General features: G+C 44.8%; 1 protein-coding gene across 1 annotated transcript in view; it reads right to left on the reverse strand.

Moving 5' to 3' along the window:
• Nucleotides 1-26,313, reverse strand: part of p3h2 (prolyl 3-hydroxylase 2) — a 147,095-nt gene that overhangs the window by 71,740 nt on the left and 49,042 nt on the right. Inside the window, exons 2-3 of the mRNA XM_014149483.3 lie at nt 5,270-5,422; nt 2,963-3,152 (exon numbers count right to left, since the gene is read on the reverse strand). Coding sequence (XP_014004958.1) covers nt 2,963-3,152; nt 5,270-5,422 — 343 coding nt within the window. The remainder of the gene's footprint in view (nt 1-2,962; nt 3,153-5,269; nt 5,423-26,313) is intronic.

The raw sequence follows: 26,313 nt of genomic DNA on the forward strand, positions 1-26,313 counted from the left end.
TAAACTCGGACAAAACAGAGATGCTTGTTCTAGGTCCCAAGAAACAAAGAGATCTTCTGTTGAATCTGACAATTAATCTGGATGGTCGTACAGTCGTCTCAAATAAAACTGGGAAGGACCTCGGCGTTACTCTGGACCCTGATCTCTCTTTTGAAGAACATATCAAGACCGTTTCAAGGACAGCTTTTTTCCATCTACGTAACATTGCAAAAATCAGAAACTTTGTCCAAAAATGATGCAGAAAAATAAATCCATGCTTTTGTTACTTCTAGGTTGGACTACTGCAATGCTCTACTTTCCGGCTACCTGGATAAAGCATTAAATAAACTTCAGTTAGTGCTAAATACGGCTGCTAGAATCCTGACTAGAACCAAAAAATTTGATCATATTACTCCAGTGTTAGCCTCCCTACACTGGCTTCCTGTTAAGGCAAGGGCTGATTTCAAGGTTTTACTGCTAACCTACAAAGCATTACATGGGCTTGCTCCTACCTATCTTTCCGATTTGGTCCTGCCGTACATACCTACACGTACGCTACGGTCAAAAGACGCGGGCCTCCTAATTGTCCCTAGAATTTCTAAGCAAACGGCTGGAGGCAGGGCTTTCTCCTATAGAGCTCCATTTTTATGGAATGGTCTGCCTACGCATGTGAGAGACGCAGACTCAGTCTCAACGTTTAAGTCTCTACTGAAGACTCATCTCTTCAGTAGGTCCTATGATTAAGTGTAGTCTGGCCCAGGGGTGTGAAGGTGAACGGAAAGGCTGGAGCAACGAACCGCCCTTGCTGTCTCTGCCTGGCCGGTTCCCCTCTCTCCACTGGGATTCTCTGCCTCTAACCCTATTACAGGGGCTGAGTCACTGGCTTACTGGTGTTCTTCCATGCCGTCCCTGGGAGGTGTGCGTCACTTGAGTGGGTTGAGTCACTGACGTGGTCTTCCTGTCTGGGTTGGCGCCCCCCCTTGGGTTGTGCCGTGGCGGAGATCTTTGTGGGCTATACTCGGCCTTGTCTCAGGATGGTAAGTTGGTGGTTGGAGATATCCCTCCAGTGGTGTGGGGGCTGTGCTTTGGCAAAGTGGGTGGGGTTATATCCTGCCTGTTTGGCCCTGTCCGGGGGTTTCATCGGATGGAGCCACAGTGTCTCCTGACCCCTCCTGTCTCAGCCTCCAGTATTTATGCTGCAGTAGTTTATGTGTCCGGGGGCTAGGGTCAGTCTGTTACATCTGGAGTATTTCTCTTGTCTTATCCGGTGTCCTGTTTGAATTTAAATATGCTCTCTCTTATTCTCTCTTTCTCTCTCTTGGAGGACCTGAGCCCTAGGACCATGCCTCAGGACTACCTGGCATGTAGACTCCTTGCTGTCCCCAGTCCACCTGGCCATGCTGCTGCTCCAGTTTCAACTGTTCTGCCTGCGGCTATGGAACCCTGACCTGTTCACCAGACGTGCTACCTGTCCCAGACCTGCTGGAACCCTGACCTGTTCACCGGACGTGCTACCTGTCCCAGACCTGCTGTTTTCAACTCTCTAGAGACAGCAGGAGCGGTAGAGATACTCTCGAAGATCGGCTATGAAAAAGCTAACTGACACTTACTCTTGAGTTGCTGACTTATTGCACCCTCGACAACTACTATGATTATTATTATTTGACCATGCTGGTCATTTATGAACATTTGAACATCTTGGCCATGTGCTGTTATAATCTCCACCCGGCACAGCCAGAAGAGGACTGGCCACCCCTCATAGCCTGGTTCCTCTCTAGGTTTCTTCCTAGGTTTTGGCCTTTCTAGGGAGTTTTTCCTAGCCACCGTGCTTCTACACCTGCATTGCTTGCTGTTTGTAGTTTTAGGCTGGGTTTCTGTACAGCACTTTGAGATATCAGCTGATGTAAGAAGGGCTATATAAATACATTTGATTTACTAAAGCAGACAGTTTGAAGTAATTTAAAATAAAAAAATAACTGTAGAAATTCTAATGTATCTACATGTATAGACTATTGACTTCAAAATGAAAGCTAGACAGTCAGGGGTATCAAAAATGCCAAAAGTGATGAATAGAGGATAATTATGGGCAAATTTTGACAGCGAGGCAATATAACCAATTTTAAGTGGGGCCCTCTGGACCTCGGTAAAGACCAAATGCAGCCTGCGGGGCAAAATGACACCTCTGACCTAAGGTGTTCTGGTCTGGCACTGTGGAGCCACACTCAGCACACAGAACAAGCAGCTCACATCCATACACCACATACTAAATATTCATGTATGTCTATACACCACATATTCATGTATGTCTATACACCACATACTACATATTCATGTATGTCTATTCATGTCAACAAACTGAGTCACCTAGCATCAGAGTACAACAAGAGTTGAATTTTTTCAGAGCCAACAAATGCAAACTCTGATTTCAGTAAAACAATATGTAAAAAGAAAAGTATATAAAACAAAACATGAGACAATATGAATAACATAGGTGTATAAGACACAACATAGACACTACATATAGGTGTTATAGACCCTACATAGATACTGCATAGGTGTTATAGATACTACATACAGGTGTTAGACACTACATAGGTTTTAGACACTACACATGTGTTATAGACACTACCTAGCTGTTACACACCCTACATATATACTACATAGGTGTTAGACACTACACATAGGTGAAATAGACACTACATAGCAGTTACACACTTCATCTAGGTGTTATAGGCCCTACATATATACTACATAGGTGTTATAGACACTACATAGGAGTTATAGACCCTACATAGGTGTTATAGACACTACATATAGGTGTTATAGACCCTACATAGGATGTGTTCTAGACCCTACATAGGTGTTCAAGACACTACATAGGTGTTCAAGACACTACATAGGTGTTCAAGACACTACATAGACACCACAAAGGAGGTGTTATAGACACAAGAATTATGAAACATAGGACAAGATAGTGACTGACCTGAGACCAGTTGGTAGAGGCTGTAGCGGTAGAGGACATGGTCCTGCTCCTCGAACCTCTGGGGCCCCTGGCAGAGGGCCCGACACTCCACGTCAGCCCTGTAGTACTCCTGGAGGGCCTCCTCGAACAGGGAGATGGCCTCCTCATAGTTTGCATTGTCATACAGCTTCACCCCTGCTGAGAAGGACCTCTGTGGGAAGAAAAGGGGAGAGTGGAATGGGGAGAGAGGGAGGGATGAAGGGTGGGAAGAGAGAGAGAGAGAGAGGGGTAGAGTGTGGGAAGAGAGAGAGAGGGGAAAAGAGAAGGTTGAGAATAAGACAGAGAGGGAGAGAGGTAGGAAGAAGAGGGTTTGGGAGGAGGACAAAGGGGGAGAGATGGAGAGGATAAGTGAGGGGAGCATTGGGGAGAAAAGAGGAGAAAGAAATTAGCTGAGCTTGGGACCATGATAACTATACACACACAGAGTTGCAGCCAAGACAGTTACTGTGAGCTACTCAATACAAGTTGCATCTGCCTTCTACATGACAAAAACATAAGAGTAAACCTGTGTAGTGTAGTCTGTATGTGGAGACAGACAGGCAGTAAGACACCACCGAGTGATACAATGAATAAGAACAGTGTGTGTGAGCATTGACACAGCCCTCCACAGAATGAGAATAGTGTGTGTGAGCATTGACACAGCCCTCCACAGAATGAGAATAGTGTGTGTGAGCATTGACACAGCCCTCCACAGAAAGAGAACAGTGTGTGTGAGCATTGACACAGCCCTCCACAGAAAGAGAACAGTGTGTGTGAGCATTGACACAGCCCTCCACAGAATGAGAATAGTGTGTGTGAGCATTGACACAGCCCTCCACAGAATGAGAATAGTGTGTGTGTGTGAACTGACACAGCCCTCCACAGAATGAGAATAGTGTGTATGAGCACTGACACAGCCCTCCACAGAATGAGAATAGTGTGTGTGAGCATTGACACAGCCCTCCACAGAATGAGAATAGTGTGTGTGAGCATTGACACAGCCCTCCACAGAATGAGAATAGTGTGTGTGAGCATTGACACAGCCCTCCACAGAAAGAGAACAGTGTGTGTGAGCATCGACACAACCCTCCACAGAATGAGAACAGTGTGTGAGAGCATTGACACAGCCCTCCACAGAAAGAGAACAGTGTGTGTGAGCATTGACACAGCCCTCCACAGAAAGAGAACAGTGTGTGTGAGCATTGACACAGCCCTCCACAGAATGAGAACAGTGTGTGAGAGCATTGACACAGCCCTCCACAGAATGAGAACAGTGTGTGAGAGCATTGACACAGCCCTCCACAGAATGAGAACAGTGTGTGAGAGCATTGACACAGCCCTCCACAGAATGAGAATAGTGTGTGAGAGCATTGACACAGCCCTCCACAGCCAGACCTTTATTGGCTTCCGTGCTCTCCGCAAGCAGAGGTCAATGGACTAAACTTATCTCCTCTCATTAAACTGTAGTGACCACTGTCATCCTAAAGACATGAAAATATATCCACAAAATAACCATTTAGACAAAGAAAGCAGCCACATAAAGTTTAATTTAGAACGGCAAAAGAGAGAAAGGAAGCAGGAAAACAATGATAAAAACAGACCCTGGTTCAGCTAACGCTAACAGGCATGGACTATGTATGAACTGTACTGTAGGCAGGATTCATACGGTATTCAATGCAATATGAAGACCTGACAACACCCTCACGTTCAACTCCAAGACTGTATACCAAATTCTATTTGGCAGAAAGAGGCAAGAGGGTTTAAGAGAGAGCACCCTGCCTGGTCCTGCCAAAGCAACGGTAAGGCAAGCACTGGGTGCTCTGAGGAGCCTCTGTCTGTAGCAGGGCCTGTTCCAATAGCATTAAAATGCATCCTTTCTCCCTTTAGGTAATTACTGACCCATAAGTGATTGGATAAGTAAAAGCATGGGTTCTTAGCACACTATTGACAATCCAACCATGTCAGATTAGTGATTAGCAAATCAGGGAAAATAGAATAGAAGGATGTCGTTTAAAGGTATTGACACAAAGCCTGAATTTGTTAAGTAATCAAAAAGGCCCAAGGTAAGTTCCATGGATCAGTGACAGTCTAAAGAACATTGACAGTTGTTTTTTTCAGGTCCTGATATGGACTCCGAGGGGCGGTTTCCTGGACATAGATTAAGCCTAGTCCTGGATTCAAAAATCATTCTTAAAAGAAAAACTCAATTGAAAGTACTTCATGGTCCAGGACTAGGCTTAATCTAAGTCTGGAAAACCGACACAAAATGTTCCTGTTCCACACTCTCACCTGATGTGGTCGTGCCTCTCTGTCCACAAAGTGGTCCAGGTTGGTGCCCTCCAGAGCCTTGTACTGCTCCAGGTTCTGATCCATCTCCACGCTCTCCGGGTTTGCCTGGAAATAGGTGTGGGCCGCCGCCGCTGCCTTGTCCAACTGTTTCAACTATACAGGGAGGATGGGAGAGGAGAGAGAGAGCAAGAGGGAGAGAGAAAGAGAGAGAAAAAGAGAGCGAGAGACATTAGCACAGAACACCAACTACATCAGTGTGGCCAAGGTAAGTACAGGACAGTGGAGTATATTAATGACAGTGTTCACCTCAGGAAGTGGAGACACACCCTGACTCGCCTTTTCATCACCGCCCCTTCACATGAAACACAAAGCATGGCACTGATCTCACACAAAGACGATACACGTCTCCTACACCGAGACGAGACAAGCTTTCCCAGTCTCCTACACCGAGACGAGACAAGCTTTCCCAGTCTCCTACACCGAGACAAGCTTTCCCAGTCTCCTACACCGAGACAAGCTTTCCCAGCCTCCTACACCGAGACAAGCTTTCCCAGCCTCCTACACCGAGACAAGCTTTCCCAGCGTCCTACACCGAGACGAGACAAGCTTTCCCAGCGTCCTACACCGAGACGAGACAAGCTTTCCCAGCCTCCTACACCGAGACGAGACAAGCTTTCCCAGCCTCCTACACCGAGACGAGACAAGCTTTCCCAGCCTTCTACACCGAGACGAGACAAGCTTTCCCAGCCTCCTACACCGAGACGAGACAAGCTTTCCCAGCCTCCTACACCGAGACAAACTTTCCCAGCCTCCTACAATGAGACGAAACAAGCTTTCCCAGTCTCCTACACCGAGACAAGCTTTCCCAGTCTCCTACACCGAGACGAGACAAGCTTTCCCAGCCTCCTAAACCGAGACGAGACAAGCTTTCCCAGTCTCCTACACCGAGACAAGCTTTCCCAGCCTCCTACACCGAGACAAGCTTTCCCAGCCTCCTACACCGAGACGAGACAAGCTTTCCCAGCCTCCTACACCGAGACGAGACAAGCTTTCCCAGTCTACTACACCGAGACGAGACAAGCCCTAAGGGTATTGATCACTTCTACAGAAGTGGCCACTACAATTGCCTGTAATCATCCCGAGGCAATGGCCTCAAAGTCTTTGATTATATTGATGCTGACAGTGCAGACACTGCAGCAGCTTTCGAATCAAACTTTGTCACATGCGCCGAATACAACAATTGTTGACTTTACCGTGAAATGCATACTTCCAAGCCCTTAACTAACAGTGCAGTTCAAGAAGAGTTAAGAAAATATTGACCAAATAAACTAAAGTAAAAAATAATAAAAAATGAACAATAAAATAACAATAATGAGGCTATATACAGGGGGTACCGATACTGAGTCAGTGTGCGGGTGTACAGGTTAGTTGAGGTAATGTGTACATGTACTATAGGTAGGAGTGAAGTGACTATGCATCGACAATAAACATCGAGTAGCAGCAGTGTGCAAAACAAATGGAAGGGGGGGCATTTTATTAATTGTTCAGCAGTCTTATGGCTTGAGGGTAGAAGCTGTTGAGGAGCCTTTTGGTCCTAGACTTGGCGCTCCGGGACCACTTGCCGTGCGGTAGCAGAGAGAACATGAAGTAAAAATGTGGTGTATATCGTGCCATTCAAAGAACGGGTTCAGGTTCATGACCTGACACCTTTTCTGTACAAAAGATAGTGTTAATTAAGATTTAGGATTGGCATGGAATCTACCGTACCCTAAGAAAGTGGCATATCATTAGCTACAGTTCAAAGAGGACCGTAAAACCAGAAGTGACTTGAGCATAAAAAAACAAAATACTTATTTACAAAAGGCCTCCTGCGGCTTATCATTCATGAAGTTATCTAGTTTGCAGTAAAAATGCTTCTGGTTGAGCAGGAGATCAGCAGGAGATAAGAATAAGGACACACTGTTCTTATCCACATCCTGTTGGTATGGAAATCCACCATTCATTCAGTCAACATCACCCTCATCTGAAACAGGTGGGAATCAAAAATGTGGGCATATTGGCGTGAAATAATGATCCCAATCCCAAGCATTCTCTTCCATTACAGAAAAATGCAACTAGAATAACAACAGAAGGATGAAACGGGGCCTTCCAAGCATCTTAGACTTCTATCAGAGTCCTCCTGAACTAACCACTATCAGAGGCCCCCTGAACTAACCACTATCAGAGTCCTCCTGAACTAACCACTATCAGAGGCCCCCTGAACTAACCACCTATCAGAGTCCCCCTGAACTAACCACCTATCAGAGTCCCCCTGAACTAACCACCTATCAGAGTCCTCCTGAACTAACCACCTATCAGAGTCCTCCTGAACTAACCACTATCAGAGGCCCCCTGAACTAACCACCTATCAGAGTCCCCCTGAACTAACCACCTATCAGAGTCCTCCTGAACTAACCACCTATCAGAGTCCTCCTGAACTAACCACCTATCAGAGGCCTCCTGAACTAACCACCTATCAGAGGCCTCCTGAACTAACCACTATCAGAGGCCTCCTGAACTAACCACTATCAGAGGCCTCCTGAACTAACCACCTATCAGAGGCCTCCTGAACTAACCACCTATCAGAGGCCTCCTGAACTAACCACTATCAGAGGCCCCCTGAACTAACCACTATCAGAGGCCCCCTGAACTAACCACCTATCAGAGGCCTCCTGAACTAACCACTATCAGAGGCCTCCTGAACTAACCACTATCAGAGTCCTCCTGAACTAACCACCTATCAGAGGCCTCCTGAACTAACCACTATCAGAGGCCTCCTGAACTAACCACCTATCAGAGTCCTCCTGAACTAACCACCTATCAGAGTCCTCCTGAACTAACCACCTATCAGAGTCCTCCTGAACTAACCACCTATCAGAGTCCTCCTGAACTAACCACCTATCAGAGGCCTCCTGAACTAACCACCTATCAGAGGCCCGATAGGGTGTTTTAGTAATAGTGATATGGATACTGTACAGGCCTTGGTACAGACGATCTAAATGAGCAGTCACACATTAAACCAAGTACAGCTTATAAAGGCTTTATAGAGCATACATAAAGGCTTCATAATAATGACAAAGAGTATGATATATGCTTAGAGATAATTTGTGAAGCATTCATGTAGTGGTTATGAAGCCTTTATGTATGCTATATAAAGCCTTTATAAGTTGTAATTCGTTGGAAGTGGGAACAAATGAGCTCAGTAAAAGCCAGCAGCTGTTATGTCTTAGGCTTGGCAGCCTACCGACACAATCTCCGCTCCGAATTGCTCTGAACTCTCACATAGGGTCCATGTTAACTAGCCGTAGAACAGCCCAATGATGCTTTCAGTGACCTGTGTGACATTTGTTGACTACCAGCAGGTCTGTTTCGACACTCATATTTCCCCATACATGTAGTGTTATTCTAAAAGTTCTCGAAGGCAGTAGCTCTTAAAATGTTTTGGCCAAAAACCTAATGATTTTATAACGTTCTTGATAACATGCCATTTCCATTTGTTCTCCAGACAAATGGAATTAGACAATGTTTCTTTCCTTTGAAATAACCAAGACACACCATGGGTACCATAGCACCATTTGGGAAACTGACTCAAAGGCTCCATAGCTGGTGAATATAACCAGACGAACAGCATCATTCACTAACAGCACTGAGCCCTCAGCAGACAGACATGATTCCCCCTGTGCTGTGAAACTTGAGGACTTCATTCTCCTGTCTTCACCAGCACCGCTGCAGTTATGAAGCTCAGGTGGGCTATTGTAAAAGTCTGTGAGAACTTCCAGATGTGTGGAACCTAAAGGCAACGTTTTTTACCTTGGGACTACAGTTAAGAATGGTCTGAGACCAGGGACCAGGGACCAAAGACCCAGCTCCAAGCTTTTAACTCCACAATCGGCTCCAGGCTCTCTCCCGACCAGAAAGGCCGGCTCCAGGCTCTCTCCCGACCAGGAAGGCCGGCTCCAGGCTCTCTCCCGACCAGGAAGGCCGGCTCCAGGCTCTCTCCCGACCAGGAAGGCCGGCTCCAGGCTCTCTCCCGACCAGGAAGGCCGGCTCCAGGCTCTCTCCCGACCAGGAAGGCCGGCTCCAGGCTCTCTCCCGACCAGGAAGGCCGGCTCCAGGCTCTCTCCCGACCAGGAAGGCCGGCTCCAGGCTCTCTCCCGACCAGGAAGGCCGGCTCCAGGCTCTCTCCCGACCAGGAAGGCCGGCTCCAGGCTCTCTCCCGACCAGGAAGGCCGGCTCCAGGCTCTCTCCCGACCAGGAAGGCCGGCTCCAGGCTCTCTCCCGACCAGGAAGGCCGGCTCCAGGCTCTCTCCCGACCAGGAAGGCCGGCTCCAGGCTCTCTCCCGACCAGGAAGGCCGGCTCCAGGCTCTCTCCTGACTAGGAAGGCTGGCTGCTGAGCCCTTTACTTGGGGCTGTGCCGATCAACAATCATCCTCTTTTTTCCCCCCTCTCATTTTCCAAGCAGCCTCTTATCTCTGCCGGAGAGGAGCAGGGGAAAGAAAAACTGGGTGGACATGCTTGGTTACCTCTGAAAGGCCAAACAGCAAACTGCCGTTGACTGCATTCCTGCACAGTCTACCTCTCCCTCTTACTACCCATGCTGAGGCTAAGGGCCTGTCGGCAGGACAGCCAGGGGGACGGGGGAGGCATTATTGTGTCCCATCCAAATGCTGACCTCTCCACTTTTCCGGTAATCACAGCTAATTCCACCATAGTTTTCTGCGTCCGAGAGTAAGAGCCAAGGATAGGACTGTGGCGTCCAGGAAAGGAGATGGGGGAGATTCAGCCACCTGGGGAGTGTCTAAGCCCACCTACCACTCTGCTCCTCTCCTCTCCCCAACCTCCCCCCATCCCCCCCAGAGAGGGTCAGCAGGAGGAATGGGGAGAAAGTCCAGCACGCCACTGCAGTACAAACACAGCTGCGTCTTAGCACTGCAAGACCCATTGTCCCGAGACATGAGAGACTAGAGAGAGAAAGCGGAGGAGGAGACTGCCCACCATACCATCACAAATCTCTGTTCACAATTCTGTATCAACATCAAAACCCTTAGAGAAGGTCAAAGTGCCAAAAGTAAAGTTTTCACAACATTTGCTTAAATCTACATTATGTGAAGTAGTTTCCTCTAGGAAAAACAGATGTTTCAAAAAAAAATGGCGCAACGAAATAAAAACGGTGAAGTAAGCGTGAAGGTTCCCTATGAAAAAGTGTAACATGAGAACCTCAGGGGTATCCCATTGGCAACAGACAGGACTGGAGGAGCTGTGCTGAGTGACTCATTCTCTAGTGATGGTAGATCTACAGCGGAACTCCACAGTGCTGACCTCACACATCCAGTGAGGTCGCTGGTTTATGGAGAGACAAAAGATCTGGGAGGCTGGAGGGGCTTGGAGGAGACTGCCAGGAGTACAGTATCAAACTGTCACATATTATAGCCTGATTCAACCACTCAGATTATTTCATTAGAAACATGTGCACATAAATCAAACCCCCTGAAATTAGTCAAAATATCCCCTGGGTATGACAGTGCAGATCAAATGTTTAAAGATGGATAACAGCACAATAGATTAACAGTATCAAATGGTGTATTTGGTAGCACAGGTAGTGCTGGTATATCAAAAATCTTTCCATTATCAAGAAAGGGGACTCGTATCGAAAAGTGAAGTTGAATCAGCCACATACTCTTTTTCTAGTGAGGACTCCAACAGTCACAATCTCTCTTACATGCATCAGTGGGCTTTCCCCGGGGCTGTGTTGAGTTGCCGTGGTGACAGACTATTAGTAAATAGGGGAGGAGGTTTGACCCCCTAACCAGGATGCGAGGAGGACATCTAAGATACAATTTGGGGGTGGGTGAGTGGGATGGATGAGAAAACGTACTGTTCCCACAGAATCACTATCATTCTGATACAGACCGTCTTCTAGTAGCAAGTTTTCCAAACTAGATCAACTGCTTTCAGTTGACCTCCCCAATCCTTGTTATCAACGGTTCCTTACAAGGCTTTCCCCACATCAACATGTTCGATTTTTCCTTTCATTTCAAAAGAGAAAAAAAATGTATACACACGAATATGTATATCACCTGTTTAACTTCAAAGCTCACAACCCTACATTACCCACCAGCACTCCTTGTACAAAGGAGCACCTGTATTGGGGGAAATAACTAGTGGCCTCACTCTGCCCTCCCAGCTAAACACTAACCTGTGTTAGGGACCACACACACACACACCGAATGTTAATTGGCCGTTCGTTTGGCGCAGCGTTCTGACTGCTGACATTTTCGCATTGCACTTGGTTTGCAAATTACAGCCCGCTCTGTTCAGAGGTGCTAGTACTCTGGAAAACCTGCTACTCTCTGAGTAAAAACCTCTTGATGTGGTACAGGTGAGAAGCCCAAGTCAAAACGGCCATGTGCATTTCTCTCTCCCCAGGAGCCACTCACTTCAAAAATATGTAAACAGTGCTGTAGCCAGGCCAAAGACGCTGTCACGGCAAGTACGTACTGTATCCCTCCCTCACAAATGATCAGGAGACAAGCACGTACTGTATCCCTCCCTCACAAATGATCAGGAGACAAGCACGTACTGTATCCCTCCCTCACAAATGATCAGGAGACAAGCACGTACTGTATCCCTCCCTCACAAATGATCAGGAGACAAGCACGTACTGTATCCCTCCCTCACAAATGATCAGGAGACAAGCACGTACTGTGTCCCTCCCTCACAAATGATCAGGAGACAAGCACGTACTGTATCCCTCCCTCACAAATGATCAGGAGACAAGCACGTACTGTATCCCTCCCTCACAAATGATCAGGAGACAAGCACGTACTGTGTCCCCCCTCACAAATGATCAGGAGACAAGCATGGGCTTTCGAGGAATTATGCCAAAACTCCACGGTACCACACTGTGTACGCTACAGTATATCTGAAGTCAGGACACAGAAATGGAAACAGGCAGAGATGTCTATACTCCCTAGCCTCATCCAGGCCTATTACTGAGTGAGCCTTCTCTTGGGACCTGTAGAACAACAACACCCTAACTACGCTCTAATAGCATTGAGTGCATGTAGCGTTTGAGGTGTCAAATGTATGCCAGTGGCTATTACATGTATAAACATTCTTCACCGCTACTATTAAAACACCCGGCATAGCCTGCTAATCCTTCACTGACAGAAGTGTGACCTTCGCTAAAAAGGCTCACCGATTAGAGAAGTACAGTACAGTGAGCTCCTTAGCCCTGGTAATTTGCATTATACACATTCCAGTAGCAGATATGTCTGTGTGACAACAAAAGCACTCCAACATCAGCCAATAATGGTTTACGACTTCTGAGGTAATAGTAGACTAGCCGCTGCTGACTAGCCGCTGCTGACTAGCCGCTGCTGACTAGCCGCTGCTGACTAGCCGCTGCTGACTAGCCGCTGCTGACTAGCCGCTGCTGACTAGCCACTGCTGACTAGCGCTGCTGACTAGTCACTGCTGACTAGCGCTGCTGACTAGTCACTGCTGACTAGCGCTGCTGATTAGTCACTGCTGACTAGCGCTGCTGACTAGCCGCTGCTGACTAGCCGCTGCTGACTAGCCGCTGCTGACTACCGCTGCTGACTAGCCGCTGCTGACTAGCCGCTGCTGACTAGCCGCTGCTGACTAGCCGCTGCTGACTAGCGCTGCTGACTAGCCGCTGCTGACTAGCGTAGAATTTAAACATCTGTCAGAGAAGGTATCTAAGAGGAAACTTGCTTTGTTGATATTATATCCATTATCTCTAGGGTTGCAAAACTACTGGCAGTTTACTAAAGTTACCAGAATTTTTGGTAATTAACAGGTAATCTATGGCAATCTATTTTAACTTCGGTAATTTATAATAGAATAACTTAAAAAAAATATGTATTCAATTATTATATCTGTGTCCATATTGTCCACGAGTTTCCAGTAGATAGACCATATTGTCCACGAGTTTCCAGCAGATAGACCATATTGTTCAAGAGAAAATAGCCCGGTTAATGAAAAAAAAGCATCTAATTAACAATGGCATTATTTTCAACCTTGTAACTCTTCCAACTATTTACTTTTTTCACAACTGCCAGCAGTTTAGTGATCGGGTTGGGTGATATCCACATTTTCATTCTGTCATTCGGTATACAGTAACAACCGAATGTGCACACAAGGGGTGCCATTTTTTGTGTTTTTGTTGACAAACTCGATATACTTTAAAAAGTCTAAAACCAAATCGAAATTGTGTATAAATGATAATGGACCAACATTCTTCATTTATTGACTGTGTCCAGCTCACTAATAATCACCCAAAAGGAAAGCTAGACATTCAGGGAGCCTCGTAAATTCCAAAATCAATGGATGGAGGACTATTTTTATGCAAATTGTGACAGCAAGGAAATATAACACATTTTCAGTGCAACCCTCTTGACCTCGTTGTAGACCGAATGTGGCCCCCGGGCCACCCCTAGTCTAGAAAGAAGACATTGTTTCTCAAGTCAAGTCACAAACCAGGTGGTGCATATTGAAGTGTGATGTATGGAGAATATTTCAAGATGAAACAGAGCGGCACTGACAGTGCTGTACATTCCTTCACTCGTCATACCATCAGACAATATTTACTTCCATCACCTAGTGCTCTTCCCATACAGTACATTCCAGTCATCTCTTAAGTCACTATGTAATGCTGGCAATAAAAGATTAGAAGATAATGTATTAATCCAGACTACATTTATTTGATAATGTGTTATAATATTTACTTGTCTAAAGACAGTCATTTTACAAACAGACAGTTTACTGTTGCTAACCCAATATTTATGAAGTCGAGTCAAATTTGGACTTTCAGAAGCTACCACACAATTCATCACTGCTTGGCACCTTGATAAAAACATCTGGCAAAAAGTCCAAGAAAACTACCATCCCCATTCAACAGTGTGTACTGTAAATCATTAATAATTGGGAGTATGAGTGGACTTCTATTTGCCCAGAAAAGTAATTGGAAATGCACTCACTGGCGCATTAAACAAACCATTTCATTTGTGTAAACGGGCATTACTAGCTGTAGCAGCTGTGTTTTTGGCAGAAGTATTCTGCATTGTGTGCTCCAACTATAGGAAAATGTGTGTATGTTCAATGAACTGTTCTATTAGAGCAGTGGTTCCCAAACCTTTTTATAGTCCCGTACCCCTTCAAACATTCAACCTCCAGCTGCGTACCCCCTCTAGCACCAGGATCAGCGCACTCTCAAATTTTGGTTTTTGCCATCATTGTAAGCCTCCCACACACACACACCATACGATACATTTATTAAACAGAAGAAAGAGTGAGTTTTTGTCACAACCCGGCTTGTGGGAAGTGACAAAGAGCTCTTATAGGACCAGGGCACAAATAATAATATAATAATAATCAATAATTTTGCTCTTTATTTAACCATCTTACATATAAAACTTGATTTCTTCATCGGAAATTGTGAATAACTCACCACAGGTAAAGGAGAAGGGTGTGCTTGAAAGGATGCACATAACTCTGTAATGTTGGGTTGTATTGGAGAGAGTCTCAGTCTTAAATCATTTTCCACACAGTCTGCCTGTAATTAGTTTTCATGCTAGTGAGGGCCAAGAATCCACTCTCACATAGCTACCTGGTTGCAAACGGCATCAGTGTCTTAACAGCGTGATTTGCAATGGCAGGATACTCTGAGCGCAGCCCAATCTAGAAATCTTTTAGTGGTTTCTGATTAAATTACATTTTCACAGAACCGCTTGTTGCAATTTCGATGAGGCTCTCTTGTTCAGATATCAGTAAGTGGACTGGAGGCATGAAAGGGACAACGAATCCAGTTGTTTGTGTTATCCGTTTCGGGAAACTACCTGCGTAACTGCACACCCAATTCACTCAGGTGCTTCGCTATATCACATTTGACATTGTCCGTAAGCTTGAGTTCATTTGTACACAAAAAAATCATACAATGATGGAAAGACCTGTGTGTTGTCCTTGTTAATGCAGACAGAGAAGATCTCCAACTTCTTTATCATAGTCTCAATTTTGTCCCGCACATTGAATATAGTTGCGGAGAGTCCCTGTAATTCTAGATTCAGATCATCCAGGAAAGAAAAAACATCACCCAGATAGGCCAGTCGTGTGAGAAACTCGTCATCATGCAAGCGGTCAGACAAGTGAAAATCATGGTCAGTAAAAAAAACTTTAAGCTGTCTCTCAATTCAATTTTTTTTTGTCAATACTTTACCCCCTGATAACCAGCGGACTTCTGTATGTTGTAAAAGCGTTACGTGGTCGCAGCCCATGATCATTGCATAGTGCAGTAAATACACGAGAGTTCAGGGGCCTTACTTTAACAAAGTCAACCATTTTCACTGTAGTGTCCAAAACGTCTTTCAAGCTGTCAGGCATTCCCTTGTCAGCAAGAGCCTCTCGGTGGATGCTGCAGTGTACCCAAGTGGCATCGGGAACAACTGCTTGTACGCACGTTACCACTCCACTACGTCTCCCTGTCATGGTTTTTGCGCCATCAGTACAGATACCAACATGAGCAGCAGCTACGTTTGGCTACATTCGGACCGTTAATGGAATTCCTGCGAGAGAGTGCTTCTTGTGATGTTACTCCAAATAAATCTTTCAAAACATTTCAAGTCGTTAAGCTAATTAATTAAAGCCGTTTCATGCTACATACACAAGGACCGTAGATCGTCAGTAGGCTACGGTACATTGACTCTGATCACTTCTGCTCAGCGGTTACAATAACCAGACATGGACTTGTTTTTCCTCCTCAAACATAAAACACTAACACACAAGCTCTCAACTATAACCAGCCAGCCAGCCAGCCGCAGTGTCCATTACATAGACTGCAACACAGCTAGCGTATATAACACGTTTAGCACATCTCAATGAAAATGTGTCTGTACTAAGAAGAACGTGGGGTGTGAAAGGGGAACATTCCTATGTGATGTCATAAGTGTGCTTTCGGGTCTTACTAGTGCGCTTTCGGCCCTGCCTCAACCCTCCTACACTCACCCCATCCTTCCCTCCCTCCCCCTGTCCGTTTCCTGTTGACAGCCCCCACACTGGTCCCATTCTGGCTGTCCTCACCCCACCCTTTCCCCATTCTGGCTGTCTTCGCCCCACCCTTAACCATTCTGGCTGTCCTGGCCCCATTCTGGCTGTCCTTGCCCCACCCAGAGCCCAACGTGTGTTCATCTAATAAGGTAGAAATGCCTTAAAAGCCACACAGCCCCTTTCACTAAGACAAGACCGCTTGAAGAGACATCACACAGCCCCTTTCACTAAGACGAGACCGCTTGAAGAGACATCACACAGCCCCTTTCACTAAGACAAGACCGCTTGATTGATTTGATTGTCTTTTAGTCCCCATTTGGACTAATCTTCCAAGAGTCCTTAAACATTAAAATACAATTTATAATACGAACACATTTTCACATATAACACACTATTACAAACATACATAATATACTAACATAATGACCCAATAAATACGCAATCTAAAAAATATTGATTGTTCTTCTACCATAGTTCCACAACATTTTTATGTATTATATTTAAATCGTTTTAAAATAATGTTTAAATGTATATTTTGAAAGGTTTCTGGTTTGCTCAATTTATTCAATTTCTTTATTGCTCTAAATTGAAATGTTCTTTTGCCTATTTCTCTTTTCTGTCTGGATAACGCATAGATGGTGGACAATCTATTCCTAGTATTTACGGAATGTCTGTCTCTTACCAACTGAATACCGTTGTGAATAGAACTTGGCCGTTTTAAATGATGTATATTATAAAATAAGCATGTTTTTTTCAATTATCTTGTCGATTGATGACCAACCAAGAACATTGCGCATGACTGCAACAGAAGAACCATATCTCCATCTTAAAACAATCCTTGCTGCTTTGTTCTGTTCAATCTGCAGCCTCCTACCACTGATGATGCATTTCCCCAGACCACAGAACAGTAGTTCACCCGACTCTCAATTAATGCTTGTGTTATTTGCTTAAGAATTTTTCCTGGTAAATATTTAGCTGTCCTTCTGATTATGCATGCTGTTTTAATATTTTTTTTTTATATAGATTATTTATTTGAGACGACCATGATAAGCAGTTGTCTAGCTGCACTCCCAATAGTTTGGTTTCGGCCACTTCTTCAATTTGTACTCCTCCCATACTTAATTGTATCCTATGCTGTTTTTGCCTTTTCCTAGTTGAACAGACCAACATAACTTTGGTTTTCTTGGTGTTTAAAACAAGTTTGTTCTGGCAAACCCACTCCCTGATATTCTCCAAATCTCCTTGTAAAGCTTGCTGTACGTGTTGAACCGATTGTCTTGCTGCATAAATTGTAGTATCATCTGCAAATATAGTAGCTTGAGTTTCAGCTAAGGCATAGGGAAGGTCGTTGGTATATATTAAATAAAGAAGTGGCCCAAGGCAGCTGCCCTGTGGTATTCCACAGTTTAACGCATGAGGGGAAGAAAATGAACCATTGATATAGGTAGACTGTTTCCTGTCAGTTAGATATGACTGTACCCAATTCAATGTTACCTCCTTAAAATCATAATGCATTAATTTTGGGCGGCAGGTAGCCTAGTGGTTAGAGCGTTGGACTAGTAACCGAAAGGTTGCAAGATCAAATCCCCGAGCTGACCAGGTAAAAATCTGTCGTTCTGCCCCTGAACAAGGCAGTTAACCCACTGTTCCTAGGCCGTCATTGAAAATAAGAATTTCTTCTTAACTGACTCGCCTAGTTAAATAAAGGTTAAAAAAATAATAATAATTTTGTCAAAATTATTTCATGATCCACTAAATCAAATGCGGCACTGAAATCTAAAAATAGTACACCCACAAACTTGCCATTATCCATAGCATTGAGCCACTGGTCAGTCATGTCAACCAATGCAGTGGGAGTGGAATGGTTTTTGCGATAAACATGCTGATTGGCTGTAATCAGATCATTATTTTCCATGTACTCCCATACTTGTCTACTCACAATACCCTCCAATATCTCACTGAGTGTAGGGAGTAGACTAATTGGTCGACTATTGGCAGGAGTAATGGGTTCTTTGCAGTCTTTCAGAATAGGACACAGTTTCGCATGCTTCCATACATTTGCAAACATCCCCTTTTCCAGTGACCAATTAAATATGTATCTCAGTGGAACTGCAATCTGGGAAGCAGCACAGCGAAGCAAAAAAATTGTCCATAAGACGGGAGACATCACACAGCCCCTTTCACTAAGACAAGACCGCTTGAAGAGACGTCTTCATCCCTCCCTCCCTCTCTATCTATCCCTCCCTCCCTATCTATCCCTCCCTCCCTCTCTATCTATCTATCCCTCCCTCTCTATCCCTCCCTCCCTCTCTATCCTCCCTCCCTCTCTATCCTCCCTCCCTCTCTATCCTCCCTCCCTCTCTATCTATCCCTCCCTCTCTATCTATCCCTCCCTCTCTATCTATCCCTCCCTCTCCATCCCTCCCTCTCCATCCCTCCCTCTCCATCCCTCCCTCTCTATCCCTCCCTCTCCATCCCTCCCTCTTCATCCCCCCCTCTTCATCCCTCCCTTCCGTCTTTAAAGGCCTTGTCCAGATATGTTTGTTGAAAAGCAAAGAAAACAGTGGTGTAATAATCTTGCCACTTTACACAGTAGAGGTTCCCTGGCTGTGTGGTCTGGATGGAGCCAGCTGGTTTTGATTAGAGAACACTGAGGCTCAGTCACTGCGGTCGGAACAGAGAGAGGACCCAGAGTGGGAAACAGCGGGCCATCGTAGAGAACACATTAGCAAACAAAACACAATCCGTGCCCATTATGAAGAATCTCAGATGCCAGTCTCCTGGTGGAAATCTGGGTTTGACCAGCTAGAAAATCTAGATGTTTATTATGGTTTCTAACAGCAGTATTCTGTAACCAAAACTGGTCCTGTGGGCAACATCACTATTCTCAGGAGGTCAGTAATTGGACAGGACAGAACACTTCCTATGACTCCTGAGGGACTCATGTCTCTACCCCCATGGGAGTTGTTGTCAAATCACTGACATTGAAAGACTAGCCCGTTTCTCCTCACCTACCCTGAAGCAACACTGGCTACTGTATCCTCAGTCAACCATCACCCACTCTGCGCAGTCTGACCCCTTTACTTGAACTGTGCTGTCACACAAGGTCTGCTTTGTGTGGCACCCTGAAAACAGAAGGTGTGGGTGTGTGAGGCATGAGACTTTCAGACAGGGTGGAAATCAGGGCTTTAAACTTCTCTCACGTTCCCTCCCTCCTTCCCTCCCCGTGTACAGTAACATTAAATCCTTTGTCCCAGGAGCTTCTAAAAGCAGGCCTGGCAGCCCAGTGTTATTTTAAACCACTCTTGCCCACAATTTCAAACATCTATGATTTCCACCGGCCAAAAGGAGGCCTTTCTGGTGGAAAACTGAAAAGATTTCCAATTAGATATTTGCGGCAGAAAATGTAACCAATAGATGTGTTTTGTCCCTGTCACCCTGTAGGGTTAAATGGGTGTGTCTGTGGGTAAGCCTGTGTGTGTGTGTGCGTGTGTGTGTGTGTGTGTGTGTGTGTGTGTGTGTGTGTGTGTGTGTGTGTGTGTGTGTGTGTGTGTGTGGGCTATACATAGCTATTGTTTCAGACCCGCACTATATGGCATTCCTCAGCAGGCCAAAGCAGTGGCATGCTGGCCAATGGCCAGTGTCTACCCTCATCACCAAAATGGCTTCTTGGTCCCATACAACTGACCAACGCCACCGAGGAGATAACGACTTCTAAAGTTTAATTCTCTCCCACAAAATCACTCTGAAGAGGGGTTCCCACCTGAGGATGACATTCAGGAAGTAAGTCACATTTCCCAGAAACATTTATAGACAGACCCCTCAGAGACAGGTCAGGGGTCATTCTCTGCAGTGTTAGAGTGTTAAATCAAAAGCAGGCCAGCACTTTGTTCACACACACAACGGAGGCTATGGTATGTGTGTGTGACCAGACAATGCCAGCATTCATCCAGCCACCCAGCATTCACTCTATCCCTCACAGCCTCCTCCCCAGAGAAATATAAAATGTATTTTTCCATGTTGAAATCAATCTGCTCATGTAGTTATGAGAGGTTCTTAAAAGGAAGGCCGTACACATAGCCTGCAGTGTCAGGCATCTCCATTTGAAAAGCTTTACTTAAAGGAAACACATTCAGACACTTTAGGAACCCTAGATGAATTTAAAGCAAGCTGAAATTAAATGGATCATTCACATGGTTTTTCACCTGCTGTCCAAATCATTTTAAAATGGAGAGCAGATCTTCAAGACCAGTCACAGTATGCAAAACATACATCATTTACATTTTCCATAACCTTTCTACTAGCTCCCTAACCTTTAGCTGTAAGTGGGTCTGCACTTAAGGATATTACCATTGACATGTCACACAAGAATGTTCATCTTTGCTCTGGACTGCTGTGTATCAACATCCTTAAACAAACTCTTAAAAACAGCACAATATTGAGTCTCACAAGTCACAGCCATTACCTTAAAAAGCAGAACGTTCTGAGAAGTCCCTCACAAGTCACAGCCATTACCTTAAAAAGCAGAACATTCTGAGGAGTCCCTCACAAGTCACAGCCATTACCTTAAAAAGCAGAACATTCTGAGGAGTCCCTCACAAGTCACAGCCATTACCTTAAAAAGCAGAACATTCAGAACATTCAGTAAAAGGCACCTAAAGACTCTCAGACCATGAGAACCAAGAACTCTTTGTCCTGAATGCCAAGCGTCACGTGTGTAGGAAAAATGGCACCATCCCGACGGTGAAGCATGGTGGTGGTAGCATCATGCTGTGGGGATGTTTTCAGTGGCAGGGACTGGGAGACTGGTCAGGATCGAGGCAAAGATGAATGGAGCAAAGTACAGAGATGCTTGATGAAAGCCTGCTCCAAAGCGCTCAGGACCTCAGACTGGGGTGAAGGTTCACCTTCCAACAGGACAACAACCCTAAGCGCACAGCCAAGGCAACGCAGGAGTGGCTTCGGGACAAGTCTCTGAATGTCCTTGAGTGGCCCAGCCAGAGTCCGGACTTGAACCTGATCGAACATCCTCTGGAGAGACCTAAAAATAGTTGTGCAGAAGTGCTCCTCATCCAACCTGACAGAGCTTGAGAGGATCTGCACAGAAGAATGGGAGAAACTCCCCAAATACAGGTATGCCAAGCTTTAGCGTCATACCAAAGAAGACTTGAGGCTGTAATCACTGCCAAAGGTCCTTTAATAAAGCACTGAGTAAAGGGTCTGAATACTTATGTAAATGTGTTATATACGTTTTTGATTTTTAATACATTATCAAATGGGGGGGGAGTCCCATTGAGACCATTGTTATCTCCTATTGAGATGCATTACATTGAAAATTGTACACTGTCTCTTTAAAAATGCCATGTTTGTGATAGCGTTGCCAGGTTGAATGTTCCATTTCCATACCCCTCTCCCCACACCCAGTAGAAGGGGCGTCACTGTATTTCCATCCGGGGAAGTTGTTGCCTATGTTAGTTTCAAGAGCTAGCTTTCAAGTGTGGCAGACTGTGATTTAGATTTATTGAAATTGAATTACGCTTGTAAAGTCAAACGACACAACACGTTCTAAACCACTCTGGTGACAAACATACTTTGTTCCTTGTCTCCATTCATCCACATGGCTGCTGGCTGCGCTTTGCTACCACCGAAATTATTGTGAAGATCGTGCCCATTATTTAGTTTTTGTAAGGATGCAAAAAACGGAGGCAGTGAGAGAACCAATTCAAATAAGTGAATATTTTTTAAATGTTAAAAAACAATAAATGATTAGCTAGCTAGCTGGCTACAATAGGCCACTTTGTAGGCTAAGTCAACTGAGCTGTAAGCTAGCTAACTTTACGCACAGTTTAGCTAAGTGAATTCAATGTCATCAGCTAGCTAACTTCCGATTAGCCTGTTATCTTGATGTAATCAGTTAGCCAGGGCTAAGCTGCTCTGAGTGAGACAATAACAGAGATGAGATAACTGTTAGACTCCTGTAAAAGGGTGTGTGTGTGTGGGGGGCTGCCATGCAGAGTCCATTCACCAGAGGTTCTGATAAGACCATTGTCTCACAGCACAGCGTGGGGTCATTTAACAAAGTAACCAGGCAGGCTGGCAGGTCGGTGTGGCAGGGTGGTGTGAGTGTCTGTGTGAGTGGCTAAAGGGTTGGGAGTTTTGGAAAGGAGTGGAGACTGAGCCTTAGTTCTGACAGTAGCCTGGCAAGCAGCTCTCTTGGCCGCCGACTACTGGATTCTCATAATGGAACATAGAACCAGACCTGGCTCAAAACTGTTTGCTGCTCTGGCACCCCAATGGTGGAACAAGCTCCCTCACGACGCCAGGACAGCGGAGTCAATCACCACCTTCCGGAGACACCTGAAACCCCACCTCTTTAAGGAATACCTGGGATAGGATTAAGTAATCCTTCTAACCCCCCCCCCCCCCCCCCAAAAAAAAATATATAGATGTACTATTTTAAAGTGGTTGTTCCACTGGATATCATAAGGTGAATGCACCAATTTGTAAGTCGCTCTGGATAAGAGCGTCTGCTAAATGACGTAAATGTGAATAATGGAACATAGAACCAGACCTGGCTCACAATGGAACATAGAACCAGACCTGGCTCCTAATGGAACATAGAACCAGACCAGGCTCCTAATGGAACATAGAACCAGACCAGGCTCACAATGGAACATAGAACCAGACCAGGCTCACAATGGAACATAGAACCAGACCTGGCTCACAATGGAACATAGAACCAGACCTGGCTCACAATGGAACATAGAACCAGACCTGGCTCCTAATGGAACATAGAACCAGACCTGGCTCACAATGGAACATAGAACCAGACCTGGCTCACAATGGAACATAGAACCAGACCTGGCTCACAATGGAACATAGAACCAGACCTGGCTCACAATGGAACATAGAACCAGACCTGGCTCATAATGGAACATAGAACCAGACCTGGCTCCTAATGGAACATAGAACCAGACCTGGCTCCTAATGGAACATAGAACCAGACCTGGCTCAGGAACACATCTTCCTCACTCTCCAACCTCTCAGACTCTCTTTACCCCTCCTCTCCCTCTCTTCCCATCGCCCTCCCTTTCTCTCATAGGAGTTTCCCTACTGAGGACAACATAACAGCAAAGAGGAGGCAATAGGAAACAGAAGAGCAGTCTAGGAGGCCACTATAAGGCCAGTAATCCATTTAACCTGGACAACAGCCGAGGAGGGTTTTACTCCTCCGGTCAAATATAGTTAGGAGGCTTAGCCAACAAGACACAGGGATGAAGTTTGTTTTCTGAAAGCTCTGGGGGAGGCAGAGCAGAGCGCAGTTTATCAAAACATAAAATGCATCCAATATGGGTTAGACAGTTAAACATCACGGTTCTCACAGTATAGCAACCACTTAAATCATCATGATGCAAAACGCATCATCATCACCACAGTTTTTTTTCTCTGTACTGAAATCTTGAAAATTTGACTGTTGATATACACCATTTTTTTGGTATAGTATTAACATTGGACTAATGATCCTTTAAGCGTTAACGTGCTTGCTGCTTCTCTTCATGACTCTTTACACAGATCAGTGTAACGGAAGAAGTCCATCATCGTCCGAGCCTCTCGGCTGTGTTTATAGCTGAGCAGCGCTATCCTCTCCTCAAGGCTAATCTTCCTTCCTTCCTCGACGTCTTGTACAAACGGGACAGTGCTGGGAAGGTTTATGAGGTTGTGTCCTTAAAAAGAAATCCTCTCTAGTCTGACCCAGAACTCATGTCCAGTCCTCAGAGAACCCCTATTGTACAAAGGATGCATCTCAAATGGCACCCTATTCCCTATGTAGTACACTACTTTTGACCAGTGCCCATAAAAGTAGTACACTATGTAGAGAATAGGGTGCCATTTGGGATGTCTAATAAATCCTGTCATACCATGAATAAATACAGTGCAACATTAAACTCTATTAAGCAACGCACATAAACATATGCTGCACACAATAAAAAACACATAAATCACAGGAGTTTAAGCAAAGTGTTTTGTTAAAAAGCTGACATTGCGTTAACAAGCTGGCACTGGTTGTATAAATAGGACCCTATAAAATCCGTTACATTTTTGACTTGATTCCATTTAGTTTTTTCCTAAATTAGGTTCTGTTTTTTTTTTAGGTTTTTTGTTCTCAAAAATCAAACTTTTTAATAGGAAAACAACAGAATTGGATTTTCTAAGTCCACAACAATGCTTAAACCACATCAGGAGACCACTGAGCTCTGTGAACAGAAATGTAGATTTTTGGCCCAGAAACCATTGTTTGGTTAGCGATGTTTCTGTAGCACTTATGTGATTGAAGAGTTTCTACAAAACAAAATGGCCACTGGATTGATGCAAGTAAAAATATAATTCTGCCAGGTAGGCATAGGCTACTTTGTAGTTAACATTAAACAGAGAAGAATTCTGGATAAGCCTTTCCATCTACCAGAAGACAGCTATCATTAGCATCATCACTAATGGCTAAACAAAGTGTAGACATAGGCACGCACCACACACTCACACTGTGTTTTACGAAAGTTACTGGAAAATAATCATCAGATAGATTGTGTTCATGTCTTATGATTAACTTGGCCAAATGTATGCATGTTCTAATAAGTTCAATACATTTAGTTCATTTCCTACAAAGTTGTAATATTGTTGAATTCTGTTATAATGTAAAAATTCCGTGATTTCCGTCTGCATTCTCCACAACACAGGTTTGATAGGGCCCTATATAAAGTAGTGAGGAAAGGGTGGCAACTGCCAACCTAAACTCCATCACAAAGACATGTTTGAACACTTTAATTGGCTACACAATGGCGGAGTCCTAAATGTCACCCTGGTCAAAAGTAGTGCACTATATAGGGAATAGGGTGCGATTTTGGATGCACACAATGAGAACAAAGGATATGAATGTGTTAAAGGGAGAGTTCACCCAAATTACAAAATGACACATTGGGTTCTTGTAAGCAGTCTATGGACAACGTTTGACAAAAATACCCTTTTAGATGATTTGAACATGTGTGGAAAATGCTAATATCAGGCTCATGACTTGAATGGGATTTGTGCCACAAATCCTAAAATGTTGGCATTTGGAAACAGTGCCAGGGAAACTAATTGAAAGCATGGATTGCTGTCATACCTTGTCCATAGACTGCTTACAGGGTAAGAAAACCAATATGTAATTTTGTAATCTGGGTGAACTTTCCCTTTAATCCTGAGAGAATGTACAGTAAATCATTCTACCCATAAAACACTATCCTACGCACCACAATAGCACCAGCAGGACACACAGACACACAAGTAAGCACCCCCACCCCGAAACTCACACATATACACACAGTGTGACTTGGAATGTGTGTGTGTGTGTGAGACAGCAGCAATACCTCTTCAGTAGAAGTGAACCAGGCGGTATGGCAGTGTTAGGAGCCTCACAGCCAGCTCTTTTTGTCCATATTCTCAGTGACTCGCTACTTCCCTCAGGGGTACTGCTCTGTAGCACCGACACCCTGGGGGTCACCATGTGGCAACATTATATATTTTCCTTTCACATTCACTCGCTCACTCACTGCCCCTGTGTGTGTGTTGTGCATGTGCATGTGTGTGTGTTGTGTGTGTGCATGTGTTGTGTGTGTGTGTGTGTGCGCATGTGTTGTGTGTGTGTGCTTACATGTGTATGGATGATATGCTGATCTACTGCTCGAGAGGGGCTGATTTAATAAAATCTCCTGGCCTGCCTTCAACAGGGTTGGAAATTAACAACCGCCACCCAACAAATGCAGGTAGATTTTGTCATTGTAAGAAAGGTGTAAGAATGTCTATTTGTATTCTGTACAGGCTTCCTTTTCACCCTGTCAATTAGGTTAGTATTGCGGAGTAACTACAATGTTGTTAATCCATCCTTAGTTTTTTCCTATCACAGCCA

This window comes from Salmo salar, chromosome 16 (assembly GCF_965601325.2).
Source record: "Salmo salar chromosome 16, fSalSal1, whole genome shotgun sequence".
NCBI lineage: Eukaryota > Metazoa > Chordata > Actinopteri > Salmoniformes > Salmonidae > Salmo > Salmo salar.